The sequence below is a fragment of the Galendromus occidentalis genome, unplaced genomic scaffold (assembly GCF_000255335.2).
Source record: "Galendromus occidentalis unplaced genomic scaffold, Mocc_1.1 scf7180000076883, whole genome shotgun sequence".
In the NCBI taxonomy this organism is placed as follows: Eukaryota; Metazoa; Arthropoda; class Arachnida; order Mesostigmata; family Phytoseiidae; genus Galendromus; species Galendromus occidentalis.
Window position 1 is genome coordinate 18,025 of NW_003804872.1, and position 25,077 is coordinate 43,101.

Genomic DNA, 25,077 nt, shown 5'->3' on the forward strand with positions numbered 1-25,077 from the left:
ATGACTGATAACGGCGGAGTGTTCGCGCCGGCAGCGTTCTGGTCAGATAAAGGATCGTCGCCCCCGATACCGTGGGAGGAGTGGATTGAAAACTTCGAAGTTTATCTGATCGCTCGCGGAAATACGTCGACATGGACCGTCGAGAGGAAGGTAGCCACGCTGAAACATTGTTTAGGTGTGGCAGGTCACGCGGCCTACCGGGAAATCGAAAGTATGCCAGCAGTAGGAGCAACCGAATACGAGAAAGTGGTGTTCAGACTGTCCAAGAGGTTTGCGGTGGAAAAAGGCCTGGCGGCAAGAAGAATGGATTTCGCAGCGCGCAAACAAAATCAGGGAGAAAGCGTGCGGGAGTTCGTCGGAGCCCTTAGAAAACTTGCGGGAAAATGCATGTTCCCGATCACCGCCGACGATGCGATCATAACCCAACTCACGGTGAATACCACCAGCGACGCTGTGCGAGAAAAGTTACTGAACGCGAAAGAAGGAACGTCTTTCGAAGAACTCATCGCTTTGGCAACACGAACTGAAATCAACGAAAAAGAAGCAAAGTCTCTCGGTAACTCAGTTAACGGTCACTCAATGTTCGACAAAACGGATATCAATCAAGTGAGGTCCCAACGTGGAGCCGGATATCGAGCACGTGGATCAACCTCTCGGCGAACTCCGATGCTCAACAGTGCCTCGTGTGGGAGGTGCGGGAACACTGGGCATGATGCTCAGTCGAATAAGTGCCCAGCAAGACGAGTGGAATGTTGGAGGTGCCGCCGTGAAGGCCACTATGCTAAATTCTGCGGCAGCAGAAATCAAATGGGAGTGAACTACGTCGATACGTCGCTGGAAGGAAACGAAGCCTCACCGGTCGTCGGAGACCCATACGAAGAGGAACCTACAGCGAGTTATCGGAGCATGGGCGCAATAAACAGTAATGTCCAAATTTACTACTTGAGTTATCAGCCATTAGGTAATCAGATCCTAGTAATGGCGGATATTGAAGATAGGAAAATCAATTTTCTTGTTGATACTGGAGCGTCAGTCTCAATCCTCAATGTACAAGACTTCGGCGGGAAAGTGTCCGATCTGACGAAAACCCCGATTGTGCTGAAATCCTACAAGGGAGAATGTATAGAAAACTTGGGATATTTCAGAAGTACGGTTCGGGTTGGAGAGCGTGTGGCGGCATGCGGATTTTTCGTGGTCCGAAGCGGTCGCTCACTGCTGGGTTGCGACGCGCTGCAGGCCTTGGGTCTCAGAATTGATTGTTCGCGGATGAAATGCGAGATAAACGAAATCACGGAAGAAAACGTGAGGGAAAAGTTCGGCGATCTGTTTGAGAACCGACTCGGAAAGGTTCTCGGATTCGAACACGCGGTTAGGGAGAAGAGAGGAGCACGGCCATTACAACAAAAAGTCAGGCGGCTACCTCTGACCGTCAGGGAACAAGTGCGGGAGGAGCTCGAGCGGTTGGAAACTTCAGACGTGATCGAACGTATCGAGTCGTCGGAGTGGATATCCGCGTTGGTGGTGGTGTCGCGGAAAGATGGCCGAATACGGCTGTGTGTGGATTTGCGAGCGGTAAACGCGGCGATAGTTGCTGATGTTTTTCCGCTCCCACACTTCGAGGATTTGTTGACGAGACTTGGTAGTGCGAGAGTGTTTTCGAAGTTGGACGCGCGCTCGGCATATCATCAGGTCGAGTTGGCGGAAAACTCGAGAGATCTGACCGCATTCATCACCCCATGGGGATTGTTTCGGTTCAAGCGAGTTCCTTTCGGCTTGGCGTCGGCCCCTGCGGCATTTCAGAGATTAATGGAACAAATTCTCTGGGGGATTGAGGGAGTCATAATCTACCTTGACGATGTTCTGATCTTCGGAGAAAACGAACGAGAACATGACGATCGGTTGCAAGCGGTTCTGTTAGCAATACGAAAAGCTGGTATGGTCTTAAATGCTAAATGCGTAATCCGAGTGACAGAAATCGAGTTCGTGGGCTATTCAATCGGAGCCGGGGGCATACGACCGACAGCGGGAAATATGAGGGCTATCGAGGACCTCCCGGAACCGAGGAATGCGTCACAGATTAAATCGGTCCTGGGAACTACTAGCTTCTATATGCGCTGCGTGCCCAATTTTTCAACTATCGCGGAGCCACTCAGGCGCCTTCTCAAGGCAGATTCCCCATTCGTCTGGGGTAAAGAACAAGGTGACGCGTTCAAGAAACTAAAGAATGAAATTGTCAATGCCAAACCACTGGCGGTGTTTGATCATACCAAGGAAACCATCGTCGCAACGGATGCATCTAATGTGGGTTGCGGCGCATGTTTGTTGCAGGTGCACGCTGATGGCGAGAGGCCGGTATCTTTCGCATCATGCGCACTGAGTGATGCGCAGATGAAATATTCCGCTGGGGAGAAAGAAGCGCTGGCAGTGGTATTTGCGGTCGAACGATGGCGAATTTTCTTATACGGCCGGAGATTCAGAGTACGAACTGACCATCAAGCATTGGTGGCATTATTGGGTTCGACAACAAGCGTGAGGGCTTCGATGAGAATCGCGCGATGGGCAGAACGACTGAGGGAATACAACTTCTCGGTAGAGTACAAACCAGGAGCCAATAATAACGTACCGGACATGCTCTCCCGCTTGCCTACCAACGAAAGATTCCAAACTCAGGGGGATGACGATAAGGTCATTGCGTTCCTAGAAGGGCTGTTGAAGCCAATAAGTTACATGGAAATAGCAGCACAATCGGAGTCGGATACAGAGTTGATCAACGTTCGTAAATGGCTGATAACTAACAATAGAGAGCTCGTGAAAAGGGTCTGGTGGCCGATAATCGCTGAGCTGAGCGTAGAAAATATGATTGTGATGCGGAGTAACCGGGTGGTTCTTCCCGTAAGCCTCCGGCAAAGGGCTATAGATATAGCGCATAGAGATGCCCATCAGGGAATTGTACGTACAAAACAGCGGCTACGACAAATTTACTGGTGGCCCGGGATGGACAGCGACACGGAACTGGCCATCAAGAATTGCGGGATCTGCTCCAGCAGCGAGCGAACTGCCACGGCTCGGACAGCACCCATTGTTACGACGCCATGGCCTAGCTCCGCATGGGAAAGATTGGCTGTCGACATCAGAGGTCCAGACTCATCCTGTGGTCTACAATGTCGTTTCGCAGTGGTCATCATCGACTACTTCTCAAAATGGGTCGAAGTTGAACTCATGGCGGAAGTCACCGCTCATAAACTAGTCGAGATGTTCCGTAAACTAATCCATCGTGAAGGAATACCTCAAGAAATAGTCAGCGACAATGGCGTGCAATTCATCAGCCAAGAATTCACGAAGATGATCGAAGAATTCGGAATCAAACACATCAAAACCCCCGTTTACCACCCAATGAGTAATGGACTATGCGAACGTTTTAATCGAACATTGGGGGGTTTCCTCGAAACGGCGAAACACACCGGAGGAGATCTACGCAAGAAACTCGTTGAAATGATTGGGGCATACAATTCCACGCCACAAGCAACGACGGGGAAATCGCCGGCGGAACTGATCCATGGTAAACGAATGCGAACGAAGCTCGACATCACGAACCATCAGAAAGAATACACCGAAGAACACGAAACCCTCCGACAGCAGATCGCGGCGAAACAACTGAAACAGAAGATCTATGCAGATCAACGCCGAGCGGCGAAACAAGAAGAGTACAACGTGGGAGACTGGGTTAGAACGAAGAAACCGCAAGCGAAAAAGGGTGAAACTCGCTACAATCTACCCGCCCGCATCGAACGCCGTTATGGAAAAAATACCTTCAAAATTTCAGACGGACGCATATGGCATCAAAACCAGTTCATCCGGGGCAAACCCTCAATCGGAGCGGCCACCGTAAGACAGCAAACCGTTCAGGGGGCACCAGAGCACCCCGTGTGGTATGGAAGCTTGAATTGCTTCGACGACGAAGAAAATGCTGAAGTTGTGGACAACGAGCAAGACCCCGGGGAGGAAAGTCGAACGGGATCCGCGAGTCAGCCGAAAGTCGACAGGTCGGGATCAAACAGCGTTGGTGGCTCTCTCGACGCAGATCACACTGAAGCGGTTCAGACGATCAACGAACAGCCGGAAGATATCTGCGACGAAAAGGAGCCCGATACAGATCACATTACACAACCGGTCGACGACGGTTCGATGAAAAAGATCGAGCGGGCGCCAACCAGAGACTCGAGTGCGATGGAAGTAGAAGAGGGAGGGCTCGCCGAGTGTCCGTCGGACGAAGAATTTCACGATGTAGAAACAACACCAAGGGCCGCTCAAAAGGCGGCCGTCAAGAAGCGAACGGCGGAAGACCCAAATACCCCGGAGACCTGCATACGGAAAGCCTCGCACCGAATCAGGAAACGACCGAAATACTTGGATGACTACGTATCCAGATAATACTTTATTAATCACCGGACTTTAATTATGGGAGGGAGAGATGTAGTGTCAGGTGTCAGCTCCCTCTTACTTGTGTAGCGGCGGGCACAGCCAATCGGTAGTACCAGGTGCCTCGGTAGGGACGTGCACATCCGATCGAGGGAAAGATCCCGCTCGACGGAGTATAAAAAGCGCACTCGAATAAACCAGCGACGATGCTGTCCAACGACGCGGGTGTATTCCCATCGATGACGCTAGACACTATACCAATGTCGATCCATCGCCTAGAGCTTCTGGGCGCGCTTCTAGCCAGCCGACTACTGTCATCGGTCAAGAGTCTCATGGACATACAGATCGACTCTACCCATCTATACACCGATGATTTCCAGCGTCCTAGGATGGGTGAACTCGGAACCGGAACGCTGGAAGCCATATGTAGCCAACAGAATCCGGCGTATCGACTCTCTCGTCCGCCGGGCCGTCTGGAAATATGAGAAATCAGACGAGAATCCAGCCGACCTTATTTCGAGAGGAGCAGACCTCTCCTCCGATCACAACAAATCACTATGGAGAAAGAGACCTCAGTGGTTGCGATCGCTGACGTCAGACGTCGATCGCGCACCCGCGAACATTGTCTTCGGAGACACATCAGGGAAACAATTCGATCCAGAACGCCGAGAGAATGTCTCCTGCATGGCAGCCACATCGGCCAATCCACCCTCCACAGAGGAAATATTCTTCGAGAATAAATTCTCTTCTTGGCTCAAAGCCGTTCGCTTTTGGGCTCTCATGCAGAGACTAGTGAAGAAGGCACAAGATGTAAGAGATCGAGTTGCTCAGGGAATCAGTTTCCAACGGAAATCCCCTCAAAAAACAGGGTATCCAATTCGACGCCGAAGAATTGCTCAGAGCCAAAACGTCTCTACTTCGACTGATCCAAGAAAAATACTTTAAAGAAGAGATAGATAACACTGCCCGACAGAAAAAAGAAAATCCGGATAACAAACTTGTGGATGGTCATCATGGGATGATTCGGGGTCGCAGATTCCGAATCTATCGACAGTTTTCTCGGATTGGACCTAGTTTCTTCGTTATTGGTCGCTTTCCGTGATTCTCGTGATATATGCCTCCTTAATCCTTTTTCTCTGCCTGAGGGTGAGCTAGATCCCTGAAATTTCGGAGAGGAGAACTTCTCTTTGCTGGCTACCCCTGGGACGAGTTTCATGCCGTTTGGAGTTGTGGTCTCCGAGCTGGAAGACTTCAGCGGTCGATATCCTGGGGAATTCACCCCTTCCCCAGCTGATAGCGAAAAAAATAGAGCTCTCCCTGCCACCCACGGTCGAACTTTTGCGAATAGAATCCAAGCCCAAACATTTTAAGACGAAGTTTATTGAGATGATATATATGCACAGAGATTTATCCAACAGATATTTACAAAAATTAACAGAATAGCTGGGAACGCTTGCCCAGCTGTGAACAAAATTCGAAACGAGTCCCGCGGGGGGGAGGATCGTTCATCCCACACACGCGGGTTTTTGCTACCCTGGCTCGGCGATCTGCCTGCGGCGAGGACCGATGGAGCCCCAAGTCAGTGCCTGTCGCGAATGCGGTCTTGTCGATTCCCTCATTAAATTCCAACAGTAATTATGCTTGGTCAACAAGCCGGCTATACCAAATATCCCTGCTTTCTCTGTCTATGTCTATGGGATAGCCGAGCTGATCGGGAGCATTGGACACGGAGGGAGTGGCCTTCCAGAGATTTGGTTGTCGGCCACCACAATGTGATCAGGAGCCCGCTTGTGACGGCAGACAAGATCATTTTCCCTCCCCTGCACATAAAGCTTGGACTGATGAAGCAGTTCGTGAAGGCCCTCGACAAGCAAGGGCAATGCTTCCTTTTCATCGTCCGAAAGTTACCGGCGGTAAGCATCCAAAAGCTCCAGGCTGGGGTCCTCGACGGGCCGCAAATCCGGAAACTGATCGATGACCCAGCCTTCATCGAGTCCATGGATGCGAGGGAAGCAGCCGCTTGGCGAAGCTTCGTGATGGTCGTGCGGAATTTCCTCGGAAGTTTCCAAGCTGAGAATTACGCACGACTCGTCCAAGATATGCTCGATAGCTTCCAGTCACTCGGCTGTCGCATGAGTATCAAAGTTCATTTCCTCCACAGTCATCTTGACCATTTTCCGCGAAACTTGGGCGCAATGAGTGATGAGCAGGGTGAGCGCTTTCACCAAGACATTGCAGTCATGGGAGAGCGGTATCAGGGTCGTTGGGATCTGCACATGATGGCAGATTACTGTTGGAATTTAATGAGGGAATCGACAAGACCGCATTCGCGACAGGCACTGACTCGGAGCTTCATCGGTCCACGCCGCAGGCAGATCGCCGAGCCAGGGTAGCAAAAACCCGCGTGTGTGGGACAAACAATCCTCCCCCCCGCGGGACTCGTTTCGAATTTTGTTCACAGCTGGGCAAGCGTTCCCAGCTATTCTGTTAATTTTTGAAATATCTGTTGGATAAATCTCTGTGCATATATATCATCTCAATAAACTTCGTCTTAAAATATTTAGGGCTTGGATTCTATTCGCAAAAGTTCGACCGTGGGTGGCAGGGAGAGCTCTATTTTTTTCGCTATCAGCTGGGGAAGGGGTGAATTCTCCAGGATATCGACCGCTGAAGTCTTCCAGCTCGGAGACCACAACTCCAAATGGCATGAAACTCGTCCCAGGGGTAGCCAGCAAAGAGGAGTACTCCTCTCCGTTTCAGGGATCTAGCTCACCCTCAGGCAGAGAAAAAGGATTAAGGAGGCATATATCACGAGAATCACGGAAAGCGACCAATAACGAAGAAACTAGGTCCAATCCGAGAAAACTGTCGATAGATTCGGAATCTGCGACCCCGAATCATCCCATGAAGACCATCCACTAGTCTGTTATCCGGATTTTTTTTTCTGTCGGGCAGTGTAATCAATGCAAGAACGTCAGGCGTACGAGCGTATTGTATCAATACAATCCGGTCATGGACCCCGACGGTCTCATACGATGTAGATCTCGCTAAAAGCGTTCCTCAGAACTATCCAGCAATCAGAAATTTCCCATCATCCTCCCAGCGAGCTGTGGACTATCCAGGCTACTTGTCCAGGACATCCACGAGAAAAAATGTTTCCACTCAGGGGGGATAAACTATATCCTCCAACATCTCCGACAAGGATACCTGGTCATCCACGCGAGAAAAATAGCACGTCAGGTTGTGAAGGCATGCGCCACATGCAAGATTTTCCACGCAGACGCAGCAGAACTGCCGACCCCCCCATTGCCAGCATTTCGAATCGAGGAAGCTCCTCCATTCTACCACTCAGGGTGCGATTTCACGGGTCCGATAAGATACAAGAAAGACTCCGGCGAGGTCGGGAAAGGATATATCCTCCTTTTCACCTGCGCAGTCACCCGAGCGGTCCACCTAGAACTAACAACAGATCTATCGACAGTTGAAGTCCTAGGGGCATTACAAAAATTCTTCAACCGATTCCCCTCGGTGAGGACAATAACCTCGGACAACGGTCTGTCCTTCAAGAGAGCATCCTAAGAACTGAAGCTAATTTACGAGAACGTCAAGAACGGAGAAATAAAGAAACTGCTATCAGACTTGATGATCTGCTGGAAATTCATCGTACCGATGGCACCGAATTCTGGAGCTTTCTACGAAAGACAGGTCCAGACCATCAAGAGACCACTTCGAAAGATCCTAGGATCCGCAGTCCCTCACTTCAGAGACTTAGAGATAATCCTCAGCGGAATCGAAGCAATGGTTAACAGTCGACCGATAACTACGGTAGCTCCAGGAGCGGATAAGATTGAAGCTCTTTCGCCAGCCGATGTCCTCTTCGGATACAGAGGAAGGACAGTCATTCCGGGACACTCATCGAAACCGAACAAGGCCTCGGAAGCCGATAAGATCATATTCTCCAGGCGATGGAAATACCAACAAAGAATCCTCAGTTCTTATTGGAAGCGATACCACGACGGATCTCCCCAGTACCTCAAAACGGCCCATCAGCAAACTCCGATCGCGGCAAGGCCCCTGAAAATCGACGACGTGTGTCTACTTAAAGGAGAATCCTACAACCGAGCCTTCTGGCCCTTGAGCCGAGTCATCTCGTTCCCAGACAATACCCCACCCGAGAATGCCCGATCCGGTACAATCAGAACAGCCAAGGGCCAAGTCTTCCATCGCCCGATCCACAAGCTAGGTATACCCCCAAGAAGCCCGAAGCCATACAACCCCGACATCCCTGAGATCCGCTGTAAACAAACGACAGAAAGAAAACCCAACAAATCAAGAAATTTTTTGACGTAGAACTACGTCATTATGGACGCTGTCCAAAAAAATGTGACGGATCCACTTACGGATGCACGAATGGTTTCGGATTGAGGGTTTCGAAATCGCGGTAGGCTTCTCAGGCGACATCTGGTACGGTAAAACTGTCAGAGAGGCTATTGAACTCCCCGCGACTCCGTGTCCAGAAAACTACCTCTGGAACCTTCGAATCACCTCAGTTATTTAGAATCATTGGACATTGAAACTAAACGTGGTGCGTTATCATGCATTGTGGTACTCAAGGGTGCCGCCGGAGTGCCGGAGCAAACGATCGTGCCACTGAGCTGTCAATCGTGGTACGAAAGCGGCGAACTATCAGGTATAGTATTGGGGTATCAGCACATCGTCTCCCACGCAACTCCGGAAGCGAGTCGGATGATCAGCGCGCCCGACACATCTACATTTGCATACGCGCCGCCGCCTGGTCACCTCACGACCGAACTGAATCATTTAGATAATGGGAACTATATAGACAGGATCCGGCTCCAGAACCGTCTCGGGTGCTCAAAGCCGGAAAACTGAATCTCAGCCACGCCGAATCCGGACGTAGAATATGATCCGATACAGCCAATTGTTTGCAATATTCGACTTTCCCTTTTTCACCGTCGGCTTATACTTTCATCCCTTATTCCCTCATCAGTGAGGACCGAGGAACTTTGGAGGTTTTGAGCAAGGAGCTATATTCCTCATTCGCTGAATGAGGGCTCGAGACTCTCCTCCGAATTTGACACTTACTGCGATAAAATTCATACATCAAATTACGGCTCCGCTCGACTGCTCGATCGTTTGGATCGGGACTCAATAACGATAGGAACATATCGTTGAGGACCCGGGACTCTCATGCGGGACCGAACTTCATTGGCTTCATAAGAGTGCGTCCGAACTTCATCCTCCGTGTCGAGACTTGAGATGACAGCAGCATATCGTTGAGGATCCAGGATTTTCATCTGGAATCGAACCTCATCGGCTCCGGAAGAGTGCGGCCAGACTTTATCTTCTGGATCGGGACTTTATCGGTTGAAACTCATCTTTGAGGACCCCAAATCAGAATCCAGGATCGGAATTCATCGCGAAACTATATTTTCAAGCCACGCTTCAACTATCTATATCTCGATTTCATAATCAAAGACTGAAACAATAAATCTTCCCTCGATTCGCTTCATAGACTTCATCGCGATCTCGCGATAAGTCCCCTCGAGTACGTTGACGTAGTTCTACGCAACCCACAGGTTTGGCTTCAAGCTAAACCTGCACTGAATTTTTTTCCATCGTTCCGCTGCCTGACGGCTCTCCCGTGACAACGCGAGAAGGCCCATGGCCTGCACGAGATGGGTTTCTATCTCGGCTCGCGCTGGGCGAGCACCGGATAGACCTCCAGATTTTCGTGCACGGCGCACCGCCTGACGTGCTTGCCCGCAGGGCACGATGATTCGAGGGGGACGGGGGGCCACAGCACGTCGGGCACCTCTGAGGTGGCGACCGTCATCCGTCGCTCGTCATTGGCGAACTGCCGCTCTAAGCAGCACATGTATCGCTCCGCGAGCCAGGAAGGCGGCGGCGGCCGCCGAAGCAGCCGCTGGGGCACCAGCTCAACGGCCGAGGGCCGAGCGCAGTCCCCGTAAAGGGAGCGGCTCAGCCGACGGTATGGCGCTCCATCGTACGAGCACCATCGACCCCCAGACCAGTTTGGAGAGCCGATTTACCTGAGCGACACTATACTACGCAAGTACGGGATAGTGCCGACACAGCTGAAGAACAGAAATGAAGAAAAAATCAGCCATCAAACTCGAACAGCCGGATCGTCGTGCAACTGAATCCCAGGGAGACCTTTCAACTTTTCAAAAACTAAATTCAAGTGCCGTCGAAGCATGACCCACCTCGGCTTCAAAAAGGCCCCGGGGCGAGCGCGGGTAAGGTGTTGCAGGTTGCTTAGGCGCTCGGTTTTTCTTGGCGTTGTCGTCGCCCCGGGCGTTTGAGGGAACCATAGTTGAGTTTAACGATGTACGTCCCAGGACTGACGGGGAGCAAAAGAAGCTCAGTCAGAGCGCGCGGAGAATTCGAGAACAACCGGCCACCAGAGGGCGTGGCGGAAATTGGAATGATGTGCGGGAATATTTGCAGAATTGTCAGACCCCACTCTGACAATTCGGCGGGGGACTGTCACGAACAGGACCAGGTCCGTTGCGTCATCATCAACCATTTATTACTCCCAGCACACTATTCCGACCATATTACACTCTATTCCAATCACATCACACCTCCCAACACGCACTCCCAGAGAGAGGCCAGGTACCAGGTAATCACCAAGGGTAATCTTACTATACAGTTAATCTAAGGGGTTCCCCCCCTTTCTTCCCGTGTATATATGCCATATTCATTATCCTTGTGTCATTCATTATTTCCTAAGATAAATAATCTCAATCAGAGATAAATAAATAAGACTCAGAGTCGGTAGCAGACTTGGGGATTCGCGCCTTCAGCGGCGGCGTGTATCAATAGCGAACCCTTCTCGGAACAACCATCTAGCCACTGAGGGCGCGACAGTCTCCAACAGCTGATCGTCAATGGAGCTGTCAGTGGCGAGGACTGTGACGTCACAAGTTGGTAGCAACCTCGATATCGGTAGCACCTGACCACGCTCAGCGCTCCCCGATATTTTTCAGGACTTAGGGTTCATATCCCTGATCCCTGTTTGCGAAGACATAGGTCTGGGTCACGCCCCGCTATCTAATTCATTCCCCTCAAGTGCGTACAGACTTAGAGTCATTTCTAGTGAATTCTTCGTGTCCTCATTGGAAGTGCCTTGAAGCTGTGCCACAATATATAAGACCCAAAAGGCGAATTATGGAAGGTTTTCCGGGTTGAACGACTTCCAGGAGTTCTCGGACGGGTCGACGGGCCGCGCCGTAGTCCTCGAGCGTGATGCGGGAACGGTAAGGAGAATCGCGGACGGCGGGGAGAACTCGAACCTCGGGAATCGGACCGAGAGTCCGTTCGGAACTGGCGAGAGACCATTGTTACGAACATGATTTCTGGAGCACGTCATCTTTACATCTACAGGGTTGTAGGTGTGTTGCGCTGAGAATCGGGAAAAAACTCTAGCTGGAGCACTAAAAATTGACGAGTATAGATTCATAAACGGGAGCTTGTATGGGTTACTCTCTTTTCAGTTTCCTATCAGGAGCCCGACACTGCAAATATCTTGGGTTCCTATCTCCGAGAGAGCCCTCGCTCGTTCCGCATTCCGCCCAAAAGATTTTCGCCCAAATGGCATTTCGCCCAGATGGCGTTTCGCCCAAATGGCATTCCGCCCAAGTGGCATTTCGCCCAATTGGCAGTCTCGCTCTCTTGACTTTCCGCCCGAATTACCTGTACCGATTTCTGTTTGACCGGATACAGTTTCTGACGACGCGTGAAGTTGATCATAGCCTCGAAATCTCTAAGATGCCGGAGGGATTGTTGTAGACACGCGCCGCTGGTCTCAAGCAAAGTGATTGTTCTCGGAAAGGAGTGCGAATTCGCAGACATCAGAATCAAGTCTTGCCGCAGCGAGTCTAAGCGGTACGAATCTTGAGCTTCTCCTATCGCTGCCGCGTTTGCGGAGACGAGATCATCGAGGAAGTTCCTGAAGGCTTCGAAATGCTCAGCATGGCAGAGCGCTGCGTTGATCGCAGAGCCCCAGCATGCAAGGATGGGTTTGGGAGGCAAGGGGACTCCGATGAGAACCGCGCGGAAGCATTCGACGCGTGATGGAGCCTTGAGTGAAACCTTCTCCACCGAAGATATCAATCGATCCACATTCGGGGGACTTTTCTTCGTGCTTGCTCGGCTGTGCGGTGTATCGCATGAGCTAAGCATGTCACGTGGATCATTTTCGGGAACAAAACCTTGAGGCTATTCGCGGCGGCGGCCGTGTATGAGGCAGCGTCAGAGACGAAAACGAGGACCCGCTCGTGTTGCACGTCATTCGGCCAAAGATCCTCCACACCCTTGTAGAACACTCTAGCGACGGTGTGGGCATTAGTTCTCTCTACGATTCCACAGTTGAGCATGTACAAATGTCGGCAGCCTCTTTGTTCAAGGCTCCGATTACGACATGGGCGATGCTTCTCGCCTTGAAGTCAACAGTCTCATCGATCGAAATCCAAATGCTTGATTGGCCGATGCTTTCTCGCGCACCCAGAGCACGCGCACCCAAAGCAAGCGCACCCGGAGCCAGCGCACTCGGAGCCAGCGCATGTGTAGTGAGTTTAGCGATACCGAGTCGCCGCGAAGCGGCGGCCGGGAGCGCTAGTTCATGAATATATTCGTTTTCGTATTCATGAATATATTTGTTTTCGTATTCATGAATATATTCGTTTTCGTATTCATGAATATATTCGTTTTCGCATTCATGAATATATTCGTTTTCGTCTTCATGAATATATTCGTTTTCGTATTTATGAATATGGATTGATTGATTGATTGATTGATTGATTGATTGATTGATTGATTGATTGATTGATTGATTGATTGATTGATTGATCGATTGATTGATTGATTTATGCTCCATTTCTGAAGAGACCCCGACTGCGGGGGCGTGATCGCTGGAGACTATGTGACGCTTCGCACCTGGGGTGTGGGTGGCTTCGCCTCCCTTCTCTCCCATCTTTCGAGAATCCGCTTAGTATCGTTAATGACTCGCCTTTCAGACTCCTCATGTAACCCAAGCCTTTTTTGAATCTCATCGTCACCGCATGTCTTTTCTTGGCATGCCATCAGGACGTGCTCCAGAGTTTCCTCCTGACCACAAATCCTGCAACTCGGGTCAATCCCTTCGAATCTTGACCTGAATTTCCTGGTTCTGAGGAAGCCGGCTCTCGCTTGTGCGAGCAATACACTTCCTCTGCAATTGTCGTATATGTGGTCAATGGTACCGCATTGTTGTTTGTGTTTTCGATGCCTTGCGAGGCTGGACTTTTTGTTCATGCCGTCTCTCCATTCTTGATGGACTAAATCTCGGATCTTTTTTCCACACTCTTTTTGAATGTGTTCAGGCAGGCTTCGCCTGCTTCCGATTGTTCCACCACTATCTTATCGCAGTCATGTTTCAATGACAGCGTTTCCATCCTCTCTACGGCTTTGATTTTGGCATTGTTGATGCTCATCATGGTTAGCATTCGTTTCGCCCATCTTTCGTCGGGCATCTCTTGTATGCGCTTGAAGTATGTGATTTTACTCTTGGCTTCCCTCTCTTCGAAAGTTGACCAGCCTAGCTCTCCTTTCAAGAATTCATTGGCTAAAATGCAGGCTGGTTCTCCTAGCGCCCACATTGCCGCTTGTCTCTGGGCTGATTCTATGTTTTTCCGTAGAGTATTCGACATGACGGTTACCGTGTTACGTGTACGTTAGCGCTGGAACGCGTGTGGCTCTCCACTGTATTTTCGTCGTTTCAAAATGATTGAATTTCCACAGCACTTTAGCATGTAGTTGATAAAGCGCCTTGCGCGTTCTCTCCTTCCAGATTTTTTCCTGGTCCTCGAGATAGTTTGCGTCTGTGCTTAGATGTATGCCCAAGTATTTATAAGTCCTTTCCTTCGGGATTATCTTACCCTGAATGTATGAGATCTCATCGGTTGTGTCGTCTACCCGATTGAATTCTAAAACCGCAGATTTGGCGGGATTGAATATGAGGCCTCTTTCCTCAGCGGAGGTAGACGTGATTTGGAGAAGTTTTTCCATGTCTGACCACGTATGTGCGATTAGCACTAGATCATCCGCAAATAGTAGTCCAGGAATTTTCCTGTTCTGATTTCTATTTGGTTGGAATATGTTTTTTGAGATCCGCACGTCATAGCCTCTTCTGGACTTGAGTAGTTGCTCTTCCAGCTCGGATATGTAGAGGATAAACAGGGTCGGCGATAGGGCGCAGCCCTGCCTTAGACCTACCGGTGTGGCGACTCTGTCCGTCACCTTTCTCTGTTTTGAGAATAACTGTATTCTCTTTGTATAGTAACTTCAATTGTTCTATGACCTCCCGACGCAGTCCGTGTTTCTCCAGGACTTCCCAGAGCTTTGTTCGGCAAACTTTGTCGTATGCTCGAGTGCAGTCTAGGAAGGTCGCTAGAAGTCCTATGTTCTGTATTCTCGCAATTTCTATGGCGCTTGTGAGTATGAAGAGGCAATCATCACCTCTACGCTTGTCTCTGTACCCATGTTGCATTTCTCCCAGTATTTTGTGTTTGACTATCCATTTTTGGATTTTCTTGTTTATAATTCTGGTGAATATTCTGTACGTGAGGGCCGATATAGTTGACGGTCGATACGTACATATGTAGGATCCCTTGTTTACTATTGGGTTTCTCAATTAGAGCCACCCTGGCCTCCGCCCATTCACGGGGTAAGGAAGCCTCTCCCTTAACGATTGCATCGTAGACTCGAGCTAGATATTCACAGCCTTCATCTCCTAGATGTTTGAGTATTCGCCCCTGGATCCCATCTAGTCCTGCCGAGGAGTGGAGAGACACTCTTTCTAGAGCTCCCCTGACATCTTCGTAGGATATCGCGAAGTTTTTAATAGGATGGGACAGTTTGTATCCACCCTCATTGACTGCTTCTGTTTTTTGTCCGTCTAGAAGATCTTCGATCGTCTCGGTCAAATGACTTCGGATTTTGCTGGCTCTGACTTCAAGGCCATTCTTGTCTTTGGTAGTAAGTTCTTTTTTTGTCACCATGTCGGACTCCCTGACATAGTTCCAGAAACGCTTAGCTCTAAGATTTCGTGGACATCGGACTATGTAATCATACATTTTCCTGTCCTCCGCAGCTATTTCCAAACTGATTTTCTCCGAGAGCTCTCTCTGAGCTTCTCTGAACTTCAGGAATAGTTCCTCAGCATCCTCTGCTGCGTTTTTCCTTGCTTTACGCCATTCTCTGCTGATATTTCGCTTAATTTTATCTAGGTGTGCAATCTCTCTGTTCCACAGAGCATACTTTCCTTTAATTGTAATAGCTTTGAGCTCTGATATTTTAGCCTTGATATTCTCCATCAAGATCTCGTGGCTTGAGCGCTAGTCTCTGGATTGTTGAATGATCAGAGCCGACACTTCCCGATCGTGAAACGGACAGCGTCCATAATGACGTAGTTCTACGTCAAAAAGACATCGAAACCATCGGATGCGCGGTGTCTCATCGTAGTTCCGCCTTGCCGCCGCTAGAGCATCTTTGAAGAAATGCTACAGTAAGCAGAGACGGCAGCGCGAGCAATAGCGGTTCTCTCTGACGAGTTAGCCCGCTAAAAGACATGTAACTTGATTCTGAAGGGGTTTGTACCCGAGCTGACAGTCGACTTTCTCTCAGAATTTTGATTATTGGTCAAGGAGATATTTGTCGGGAGAAGTCAAGTCAGCACGTACGGGAGAGAGGATCGGAGAGAGGTCTCCTCGTGGCCCGATCGCTCGTGAATCTTTCCAAGGCGCCAGTTCTAGCCGAATTCGGATAATTCGATCGGCTTCCGAAGCGGAGCTCCGCTTTTCAGAGGAGTCATTCAATATTGAAAAGAATTCAAACTGCGTGGTATCAATAAGGCGTTGTTTATCGAAAAAGCATTTTTCCATCATCTCAAGGGGGAATGGTTTCCTTCCACCCCACATTATTCGATTGGCTTTCGAATCTGAACCTCGCCGGAAATTTCATCTTTTAAATCATCCGCCATGGGAAATGAGAATTATGAAGATTTCTCTCTGAGTTTTCCCTAAAAGTGACGCTTCTTCCGAATCCCAAGAGGGGAATAGCATACTTTGCATTGTTCTATATTGTTCGATTCCTTTATGCAGGAACATCATGGGATATGTTTGGAAGAGCGAGTAGAGTCATCATTGTCAACGAAATTCCGTGTATAAGGCTTCCGACATTTCTCTTTCATGTCAGGGAGGACATGGCATTTTCTCACGGTCCCGCCGGTTGATTTAGGTTCCTCCGACTTCTTCTTGCCCATGATTCATCATTAATCAAACCCCATCAATCATTTGCGGCGATTTCGATTGGGATATGGAGAAACCAAACCAAAGAAATCAATTGATTAATTTCATTTCAACACAATTCAATGTCAATCTGATGACAGACCCGAGTCTATCAACCTTGATCTCATCTGCAATTAAAGTCACCGCGCAATATCATTTTCGACACTGACGTCGACACTGACTCGAGAATCGAGCACGATCCGAAGAAAGTGCGATAAGCGGAGCTGACACGTTGGTGGCGAACAAAGGGGAGCGTCGCGTCGTTCCGCGATACCGATAACCGGAGCTCGGAAACGAATCTGATTCTGAGCTTCGAAGAGGCTCTGACTCGGATGGCACCAGAGGCAGCGAACATTTCGAAGGCCCCCTTGATTTTTCGGACTCAAATAACAATTTCAAACATTGCTCGACAATCGATGACCTATGAAGCTTGTCCCAAAATCGACTGCCTGAAGAAAGTACAAGCGTTCGAAGATGGAGCGTTTCTGTGCTATGAATTCAAATCGACTTCCAGAGACTCAAGGAGGCGTTACCTCCTGAAACTGCTGGTCAATGACGGCAAGCGAGAAATCTGGTGTTCCGCGTCCAATGAGGAGAGATTATCTTCATATGGTCGATGTAGGAGTCTTCCATTGAAAAATTATGCTCAATTGATACACCAAGTAATGTCAACACGAGTATTGCGATTGCAGGTAGCTAAAAAGTTGCTGCTCCTCGGAGCATCGTCTTTCGAAGAAATCATTCGAACAGATGAAACGATGCTGGACGAGATAATTGCTGACCCGAAGAGCTGAACCCTCAAGGCTGAATTCGCGTTTTCGGTTAAGATGTACCAGGTGATCCGATGTATCTGAATTTAATCACGATCCGTCATCTGATCAGAGTTCTCCATTTTCGAAACGAGGCAGGGCGCCCCGAAATTTCATAATGGTTTCCAATTCCATCTTGCAGGATGAAGTCCGCTCGCAGGTCATCCTGCTTGAGAGTCGCAATATTACGGGCAGGGATTTGAATATTACGGAAGCGTCTCGAAAAGCATCGCGGAAGTCGCGCGATTTCTTGGATGTCGTATCGGGGGCTAGAAAAGCGCCCGTGCCAAACGCCATCTCCTCGAAGTGAGATCCTCGAAGCTTCGATATTCCCTCAACTTCTGCCTGAGTGAAATAAGAATTCGTTCAATGGTTCCCAAATGCTTCTTGTCTGCTCTATATCTTATGATCCTCATCTCATCTCGAGCGCTTTATGAGATTCATATGAATGAATGAATGAATGGCGATAGCCGAGGCGCTCGCTCGAAATCTCTCTGCTAGGGAGCCAGGCCACGCGGCAGACGCGTGAAAGCTTATAAGTGCGCTCAGGTGAAGATGTATCGAACTGTACAATCAACCGTACAGAACCGTACGGTATTATCGATTGATTCGATTTTATCGAGCGTCGAGGAGTTACGAAGACACCACATAAAAGGCTGTGGCTCGAAATGTGGTACGAAAGTCGCAACATGATTGAGAGTGGAGCTCAAAAGGGGACCGCAATAGTACCGCACTGTGTCATGTGATTGGTTTTCCTCGTGTCTTTGGAAAAAACGTGTCTGAATTTGGCCCCGGTCCATGAGGAAGCGTGGATATTCATTATAGTTTATACCGAAGGAGGACGAGACCTAATCATAGTTTTAATCTGGGGATGGACGGTCGTAAAGTTTAGAAGCTATTGACCATGTACCACTTCCGTTGCATTTGTTTACTTTCGGGAGGGGTCGATAGAAAGTGCGACATAGGACGCAGTCCTACGTCAAAAATCCTACATACGCCCCTGAGCATGTGTTGTTCCAATGGAAGGGTTCAGCAATCTCCATTAGGAAGTTTCCCCGCGACATTGCACACGCTGTACGTTGGCAATGACCAGAAGTCTGATAATTTCCGACAACACATACGAAAGTATAACAACGCCCTCGCTTTGGCATCTATGACGGCCGAAACGGACCCACCTTCAGGATTCGGTCCGTACTGTTTTCGTTTTCATGGACAAGTATATCACAGAACGGGGGCACTCCGACCCAGGAATGGTGAGTCACCGCAGTGTGCTCAAGTATTGATAATTAATACGGAACAGGCAGCCCAAGAACTTGCGGAAAGAAATGTCAACCGGAGTTGTCGTGAAGATGTTTCCGCTAATCTCTATTCGGTCCTGAATGATGTCAATCCGTATGCTCGAGCTTTCAAGTTAATGTCACAAGCCGCAGACGGAGAAGCGCAACGAGCACGGGAGAACGGTCGCCCTGCCAGGCCAGTGCGGATGGTGTTCGAGCGCAATGAAAACGAAGACCAACGCCGCACAGTGGGGCAGAATGCGAAAATAGGTTGAAAAAATTTTTTGCTGTTTTTTTTCAAATCGTCCAAGCTCATCGATAAGGGGGTGATGATGAGGGCGACCAACCCTCGGGTCCGGCGGGATGGATTCGAGGCGGGCCGTATGAACCATGAGAGTGATGGGAACTTGACCGAGCCTTTTGGCGTTCTTCTCCACAGAAGTTGTACGACTACGACAACTCCCGTTGTATCTCCGACGCAAGCTGGATGCGTGTTTACTCAAAGATCGTCTTAATGACGGGGAGTCCTCAATCATAGCACTCTCGAGCTTCACTCGGGCCAACAAAACCTTCTCGAGGAGATCTAAGTTCGCGAGTAAAAGCGAGACACTTCGATTTGCACACCTGCGGGAGATTCTAGGACTCAACTCCTGCATCGAAAAAGCAGGGTTTGAGAACTGAATATGGAAGAAGAGAGATCGGAGAGTATTTTTAAGCTCCTCCCTGGAGGAAGACTTAGGAAGAGCGTGTACTTTCTACCTATGTGAAAGCTCGCTCGTTCGAATTCCTGAGCTTTCCAGCTTAGCGGTTCGTGGATATCTTGGGGGAATCTCTCGGCCATCAGCATGGTACATCCTATTCTTGTTAGGTATTCGCTGACTCCGTCTCGGGGGATTTTAGCGCCCTTCCCGTCTCTAATTAGGATGGGGCGTCGATTTTGTTTTGTATGATCAGACACGTACCTCCAAAACCTCTTCGATCGCTCGCGACGGGGGCCCTCAAGTATTTTCCTACTGAGTGAGATTCTCGGAACGCTTCCTCTCTTCGACTGAGATAGCTTTGGTTAGCTGTTCCTGTTTATGTCGGAATTCAGCCTCCGTTCGTAGCATCTCATGCCAGTTTCGGGTTCTCATCGCTCCCCTCCATTTCTTATTCGCCTCTTTCTTCTCCTCAAGAGCTTTTTTTAGCCCAGGTGAGCTGAAAATATTATCGCTACTTTATCTTGTCATTTTTGTGGCTCTCCGAATGCCTTCTCGGATAGCTTCCTTGGAGGTCAGGTAGTCTACTTTATGCTGTAGCTTTTCTCCCCTCTAAATTTTCTCCATTGCGATATTAGCTGCTTTCAATTTGTTTATAATCTTAAACTTCTTCGTCACTCGTTTATCGTTCATTCACCCATATGTGACACGTCATACTTATGAGGTTGTGGGACTCAATTGAGTGACTCCCCTCCTTTCGTCCTTTATCATGTTTTGACACGTTCTATATACTGTGTCATAACATAAGAAGTAATCGATGGTGGCCTCTTTCCTCGTGTGTCGGCCTTCGCATAGGTGAGACGAGTTCAAGATAACCATTCCTTGCCGATCCGCAAACTCCAATAATAGTCTGCCTCTCGTGTTGTTGTGCTCTCGGAAGAGATGTGTGTGGTCATTCATATCTCCTCCGATCACCACTCCTTTCATTTGGCATCTTCGGTCGATGAATTGAGATAAGGAGTTGAGCTGTTGTCTATTCGACTTCGAGACTGAGTGAGGGCAGTATGTTGATATTAAGACCCATTCCTCAGCTCCGTTTTTGAGCGTTGCCGTAACCCAATCATCCCCCGAGCCTTTTAATTCAAGCTCTGGATGTTGTGCTGCGAGTATTCCGACTCCTCCGAAGGCTTTCCTCCCTGACGTTCCTTGTCTATTTTTCCCTATACATTCGTATCCGTGGATTCTAGGGGGTGCTTCCTTATTCATAAGTTTCGTTTAACTCACCAATAAGCAGTGGCAGCGCCAGCCATTTTTTTTGGGAAGCTTGAATTTTTCTTAGATACAGCTTCCCCCGAATGAGGAAGTCAGCGCGCTCGGAGACACAAAGATTTACTTTATGAGGCAAGTATTAGTGTTGCATAGATGCGTACACTGATACATATCTATGTATATCATATAGTGGAAACAGCGGAGTCTTTCCGCGTTCCGTGTTATGTTACTTCCCCAGCGACGAGCTGAGATACGACTCACTTGAGCGTTTTTCACAGTCATACCACCAGGCGAATTCTTCGATCTTTGCCTTCGGCGAAATCGTCCACGATTTGATTTGTAAGTTCTCGGCCCTCGGTCAGATATTGATGACGGATATCAGCTGGGGTATTACCAATCATGAAAGAGGAAACCCTCGTTTCGGGGTTGCGTGCGTGTGGTGCGCCCCAGCGCATGTGCGCGATCAAGTCTTTCTCGTGACCTCGAGAAATTCAAAGCGGCATGATCGACAGCAGCAGTCCGAGTGTTTCGAAACCGATGCAACATATGATCGGAAAATTTTTAGGAAGCTAAGCTTCCCGACTCCAGAGGCTTTGGAAGCTATAGCTTAAAAAGCTTCCCGCTGGCGCCGCCACTGCCAATAAGATATCCGTGCCGTTCGCCTTCAGGACTTCCTCTCCAACCAGCGCCCATTTCTTCTTCAAGTTTCTCCCCCCGTTAATATTCAGGGCTGAGATCCTCAGGGATTCCACTTGATCTGTTTCATTCCCATTGGGTGATCTCCCTCGGCGCTGGCGGCGTACTCTCCTTCTGTAAGGAGCGCCGGGGTGTCGACACTGTTCGAAGTGTGCACCCCTTTGGCGGGTCCTATGTCTTCAAGGATCTTATTGTTGTTGTTGCTGCTGTTGTTGTCGTTGCCAGCTCCTGCTCCGTGGTCTCTCTCGGAGGTTCGCATATGAATCCCTTCGAGGGCGGGCTGGTCTTTGTTGTTGTTGTTGTTGCTGCTGTTGGGGGGTCTGTACAGCTCTCGACTCAGTCGCTCTTGGTCTCTCTCGGGTCGATATTGTACCCTCGAGCGTTTCTTGCTGGGCGACCGGCCTCTACTTCTCGATCTACTTCTTCGCCTAGATCTCGAGTTCGACCTCCGTCGGTTTCGCTGGTTCCCATGAAAACGAACGGCTCTTTCGTCACGTTCCTACTTTCGTGAATCGGGGCCGGCTTCTCCTGTATTGCCAGGTCTAGCTCGGTCGTCCCCTTCATCGGAATCGTACTCCCTAGGGGGTCTACCCACCGGCGAGAAGTTCTTCTTTATGTAGTTGAAGATACTGGCCGAGGTTTGGGTTTTCATTGCAACCCCGTACCTCTTATCCAGGTCGGCCCTCTTCTTTCTGAAGGCTTCTATACCAACGGCCGTCATTCCCTCTTGATTTTGAGGCGATATGCCACTTACCTAATAGACGTGCTGTGCTATTCGCTTTTCCAGCTCCTTTGCACCTTTGGCTGTCACTCTGTATACTCCAGAGCCATCTTCCGCCGACGTCCTGTAGAAATTCTCGGGAGCCATGTCTCTGACGTCCAGGGCGATAATTGTCCTTGCGCGAGCTTGCTCCGATTCCAGTACCGCCCGATGAACGCGAATCTCGCTGCGTGGATCCTGGATGATTGCGACCCAGGTGAGCGTCTTTATTCGCGCCGTCCGGGTCTTGAGGTAGTAACAGAAATCTCATAATCATTGTATGAGCCGCCAGTACATTCTGTTGATTTTTGACGGTCTCTGTGTCGTGCAGGCCGCTCATTACGATGACGTGAAACTCGGTCTATTTATACCGGTCCACGATGGACTTTACCTCCGCGCACATATGTTCTGTGCTCTCTGTTCGGTAGTCCCTCCATATCGTGTGGCGGGCCCCTTCCATCCTGTTGAACAGGTCATCTTCGACCCTGGCATTTTTTAAATGCCCAGCGTTCGCTCTCCAATGAGAATCATTGAAGGCGAGCTTAAGCTCTATCGGGTCTGCTGTTCTGACATTTGTTGCGAGGAGCCGGGTCTGTCTTTGTTTGCGCGGCCTTCTGTCAGCGTCAGCTGTTCTTCCTCGCGCGCGTACAGTTCAATTTCTGGACCTTCCCCTTCTGATTCCAGGAGTTGGTCCTCTGCGTTCATCACGTCGTCCCCTTCTTCGGGTCGCCGGAGGTGCATCCCTGCCATCTTCGAACTAGCCTTCTCTCCTTTAAGGCGATTATTCTCCGCCTGAAGGGTCTCGATCCGCTGTCTCATGGCCTCAGCCAGGCAGCACGTGTTTGGCATCCGGGGGGTTTTACCGATCCATGCTTCATTGCATGTGACGCACCCGATCGTATTTTTGGACACCGTGCTACCTTTATTCAGTAGGCTGGTGTTTGATGATGATGATGCCATTATCTGGGCTTATTCTCCCTCTTGGCACTGATGTTAGGCTTAGCGAGCGACACAAGTTTATCCCTTGATCGGTTGCTTCCGCCTGTTTTCTTCCACCGAAACCAAATATTTAATGCCCTACCGGTCCCAGTCGCTCCCTACACACACACACGCAGTCGTTCAGTCACTCACACACACTTTCGCACCCAAAAAAACTTTCCGCAGTTTTCTCAGCTGCCTTCCGTACGCGCGCTAGCAGACCTCTATCCGTCCTCCATTTTATAAGAAGATCGCCCGATGCGATCCAAAACTCGCATCGGTTCGCTGTATTTGATTTGTCCTTTTGTGGTGAGTGGTTTCCGAATTCTCGCAAATTCCGGGCACAAAAATCAGTTGTTCCGCTGCACTCCGCTTGGCAAAGAAGCTTTGCTTGATTTGTTGCTATTCGACTCGTTGCCGAGTCGTTGCCAGGCCTTCCGTCGGTTCCGCTTCAACCCATTTTGAAAAATAGTCCACCACAACGACCGCGAAACGATTTCTGACGCCCAGGGGCGCATCGGGGCCCCTTAAGTCGGTGTGCACCCATCGGCCCGACAGCTGGATTCGCTAACCCTCTCCTTAATCTACCCGCTAAATTAGCGGGCAATCTTCACGGAGCCACCGCGAAATCGGCAACCCTGTAGCAGACTACCCGTTAAGAAAAACACGAAGATTCTTTGTCGAGCCGACAGCCGACTACGAAATCAGACACGAGTTCGCTCAATGACCATGACTACCTTACGACCTCGTAAGGTAGACTTTAGAGCTCGTCACGCCCGTAGGCTCACTCGTGAATATCGTATATGTTTCTCTTAGAAACGAGGTATTTACATGGAGAATTACATAGGTCATATATAGGTACTTTAAAGTATTAATCGAAATATTAGTTGTGAGCGACCCGGCTCACATATTGTATCAAAGAGAGCTCCTGGGCTTCATATTGATCCGTCAGACGGATCAGTCGTTCGTTCAGAACTCGATACTTCTTCCGAACAGGCTTCGGAGCTCTGCCCATATCGAGTGGCGAGCGTTGAGCTTTATTGCCGTGCTCTTCTTTCTGAAGGTGCGACACGATCTCGAAGAGGTTAACGTGTCGTTTCCCGACGCGACCATTGAGGGCGTGATGCCAACCCTCGATATGGTTTGTTGTACGCGCTCCGAAGTTCCTGTAATGGTTCCAGAGAACACGCGGGAAAACCGACTCGTTCTCCAACCACGTGCTTATGAAGTACGTTTTGAAGCGATCGAGGGCTTGGAAGGCTGGATGGTCTGCACTCGGAGAGTCGCTGTCTATCTGCAGCCAAGCTTCATCGATCTCCTCCAGAGGCACCAAACTGAGGGCTGCCACGCATTTGAGGAATCTGTTCACAGCTCGATCCCCATAGTAAGGCTGTAAACCGAGCTCCTGTGCTTTCCTCCACAAAGCCTGGACAGAAGTGAAAGTCACAGCCTTTCACTCCTGCTCCGGGGAAACTCTCTTGGATGGCGTTGAGGCAAGCCACTTCGAAGTCCAATTGCACCGTTGTGGGTTGGAAAACTTTCCCCACAGAGAGGGCATACTCTTTGAGCATGGCGAAGACTCGGTTGTAGGTAGCCTTGGACTTGTCCGGGAGTAAGAAATAGACCAAGGCTTGCATCTGTCCCTTGTAAAAGGCGTGAATGGAGTATAATTGGAGAAACAGCCTCGGAACCACCCGGAAAGTTCCATCCATGTATATGGAGCGAGCCTCGATTAGGATCCTCATCGATTCATGCGAAGCGAAGCCGGGGATACGATCTGACGAGCCTTGATCAAAAAGC

The 25,077-nt window shown here is 49.5% G+C and overlaps 4 protein-coding genes across 4 annotated transcripts; 1 reads left to right on the forward strand and 3 right to left on the reverse strand.

Annotated features, from left to right (window-relative positions):
- LOC100900440 (uncharacterized protein K02A2.6-like) lies at positions 1-4,431 on the forward strand. Its single transcript, XM_003740332.1, has one exon. It carries the CDS (start codon positions 1-3, stop codon positions 4,429-4,431), a length of 4,431 nt encoding a protein of 1,476 aa, XP_003740380.1.
- A 9,350-nt stretch (positions 4,432-13,781) lies between these two features.
- Positions 13,782-14,153, reverse strand: LOC108863770 (uncharacterized). The gene has a single exon (XM_018638328.1). It carries the CDS (start codon positions 14,151-14,153, stop codon positions 13,782-13,784), a length of 372 nt encoding a protein of 123 aa, XP_018493844.1.
- Positions 14,154-14,166: 13 nt separating this feature from the next.
- LOC108863771 (uncharacterized) lies at positions 14,167-15,818 on the reverse strand. Its single transcript, XM_018638329.1, has 3 exons — positions 15,100-15,818; positions 14,719-15,047; positions 14,167-14,513 (listed from the first exon to the last, which is right to left on the reverse strand). Exons 1-3 carry the CDS (start codon positions 15,816-15,818, stop codon positions 14,167-14,169), a joined length of 1,395 nt encoding a protein of 464 aa, XP_018493845.1.
- An 8,342-nt stretch (positions 15,819-24,160) lies between these two features.
- Positions 24,161-24,914, reverse strand: LOC108863772 (uncharacterized). The gene is made up of 2 exons (XM_018638330.1): positions 24,780-24,914; positions 24,161-24,703 (listed from the first exon to the last, which is right to left on the reverse strand). The coding sequence occupies exons 1-2, from the start codon at positions 24,912-24,914 to the stop codon at positions 24,161-24,163; spliced, it is 678 nt and encodes a 225-aa protein (XP_018493846.1).
- Positions 24,915-25,077: the final 163 nt, after the last annotated feature.

What these genes read in the sequence shown, in the direction of transcription:
- LOC100900440 (XM_003740332.1), top strand. Translation starts at nt 1, where the DNA reads ATGACTGATAACGGCGGAGTGTTCGCGCCGGCAGCGTTCTGGTCAGAT.
- LOC108863771 (XM_018638329.1), bottom strand. Translation starts at nt 15,818, where the DNA reads ATGGAGAATATCAAGGCTAAAATATCAGAGCTCAAAGCTATTACAATT. An exon ending in AAACAAGGGATCCTACATAT is followed by an intron (nt 15,048 to 15,099) that starts GTACGTATCGAC and finishes AATATTCACCAG; the next exon opens with AATTATAAACAAGAAAATCC. An exon ending in CGGACAGAGTCGCCACACCG is followed by an intron (nt 14,514 to 14,718) that starts GTAGGTCTAAGG and finishes ATACGTGGTCAG; the next exon opens with ACATGGAAAAACTTCTCCAA.
- LOC108863770 (XM_018638328.1), bottom strand. Translation starts at nt 14,153, where the DNA reads ATGTCGAATACTCTACGGAAAAACATAGAATCAGCCCAGAGACAAGCG.
- LOC108863772 (XM_018638330.1), bottom strand. Translation starts at nt 24,914, where the DNA reads ATGCAAGCCTTGGTCTATTTCTTACTCCCGGACAAGTCCAAGGCTACC. An exon ending in CGGTGCAATTGGACTTCGAA is followed by an intron (nt 24,704 to 24,779) that starts GTGGCTTGCCTC and finishes ACTTCTGTCCAG; the next exon opens with GCTTTGTGGAGGAAAGCACA.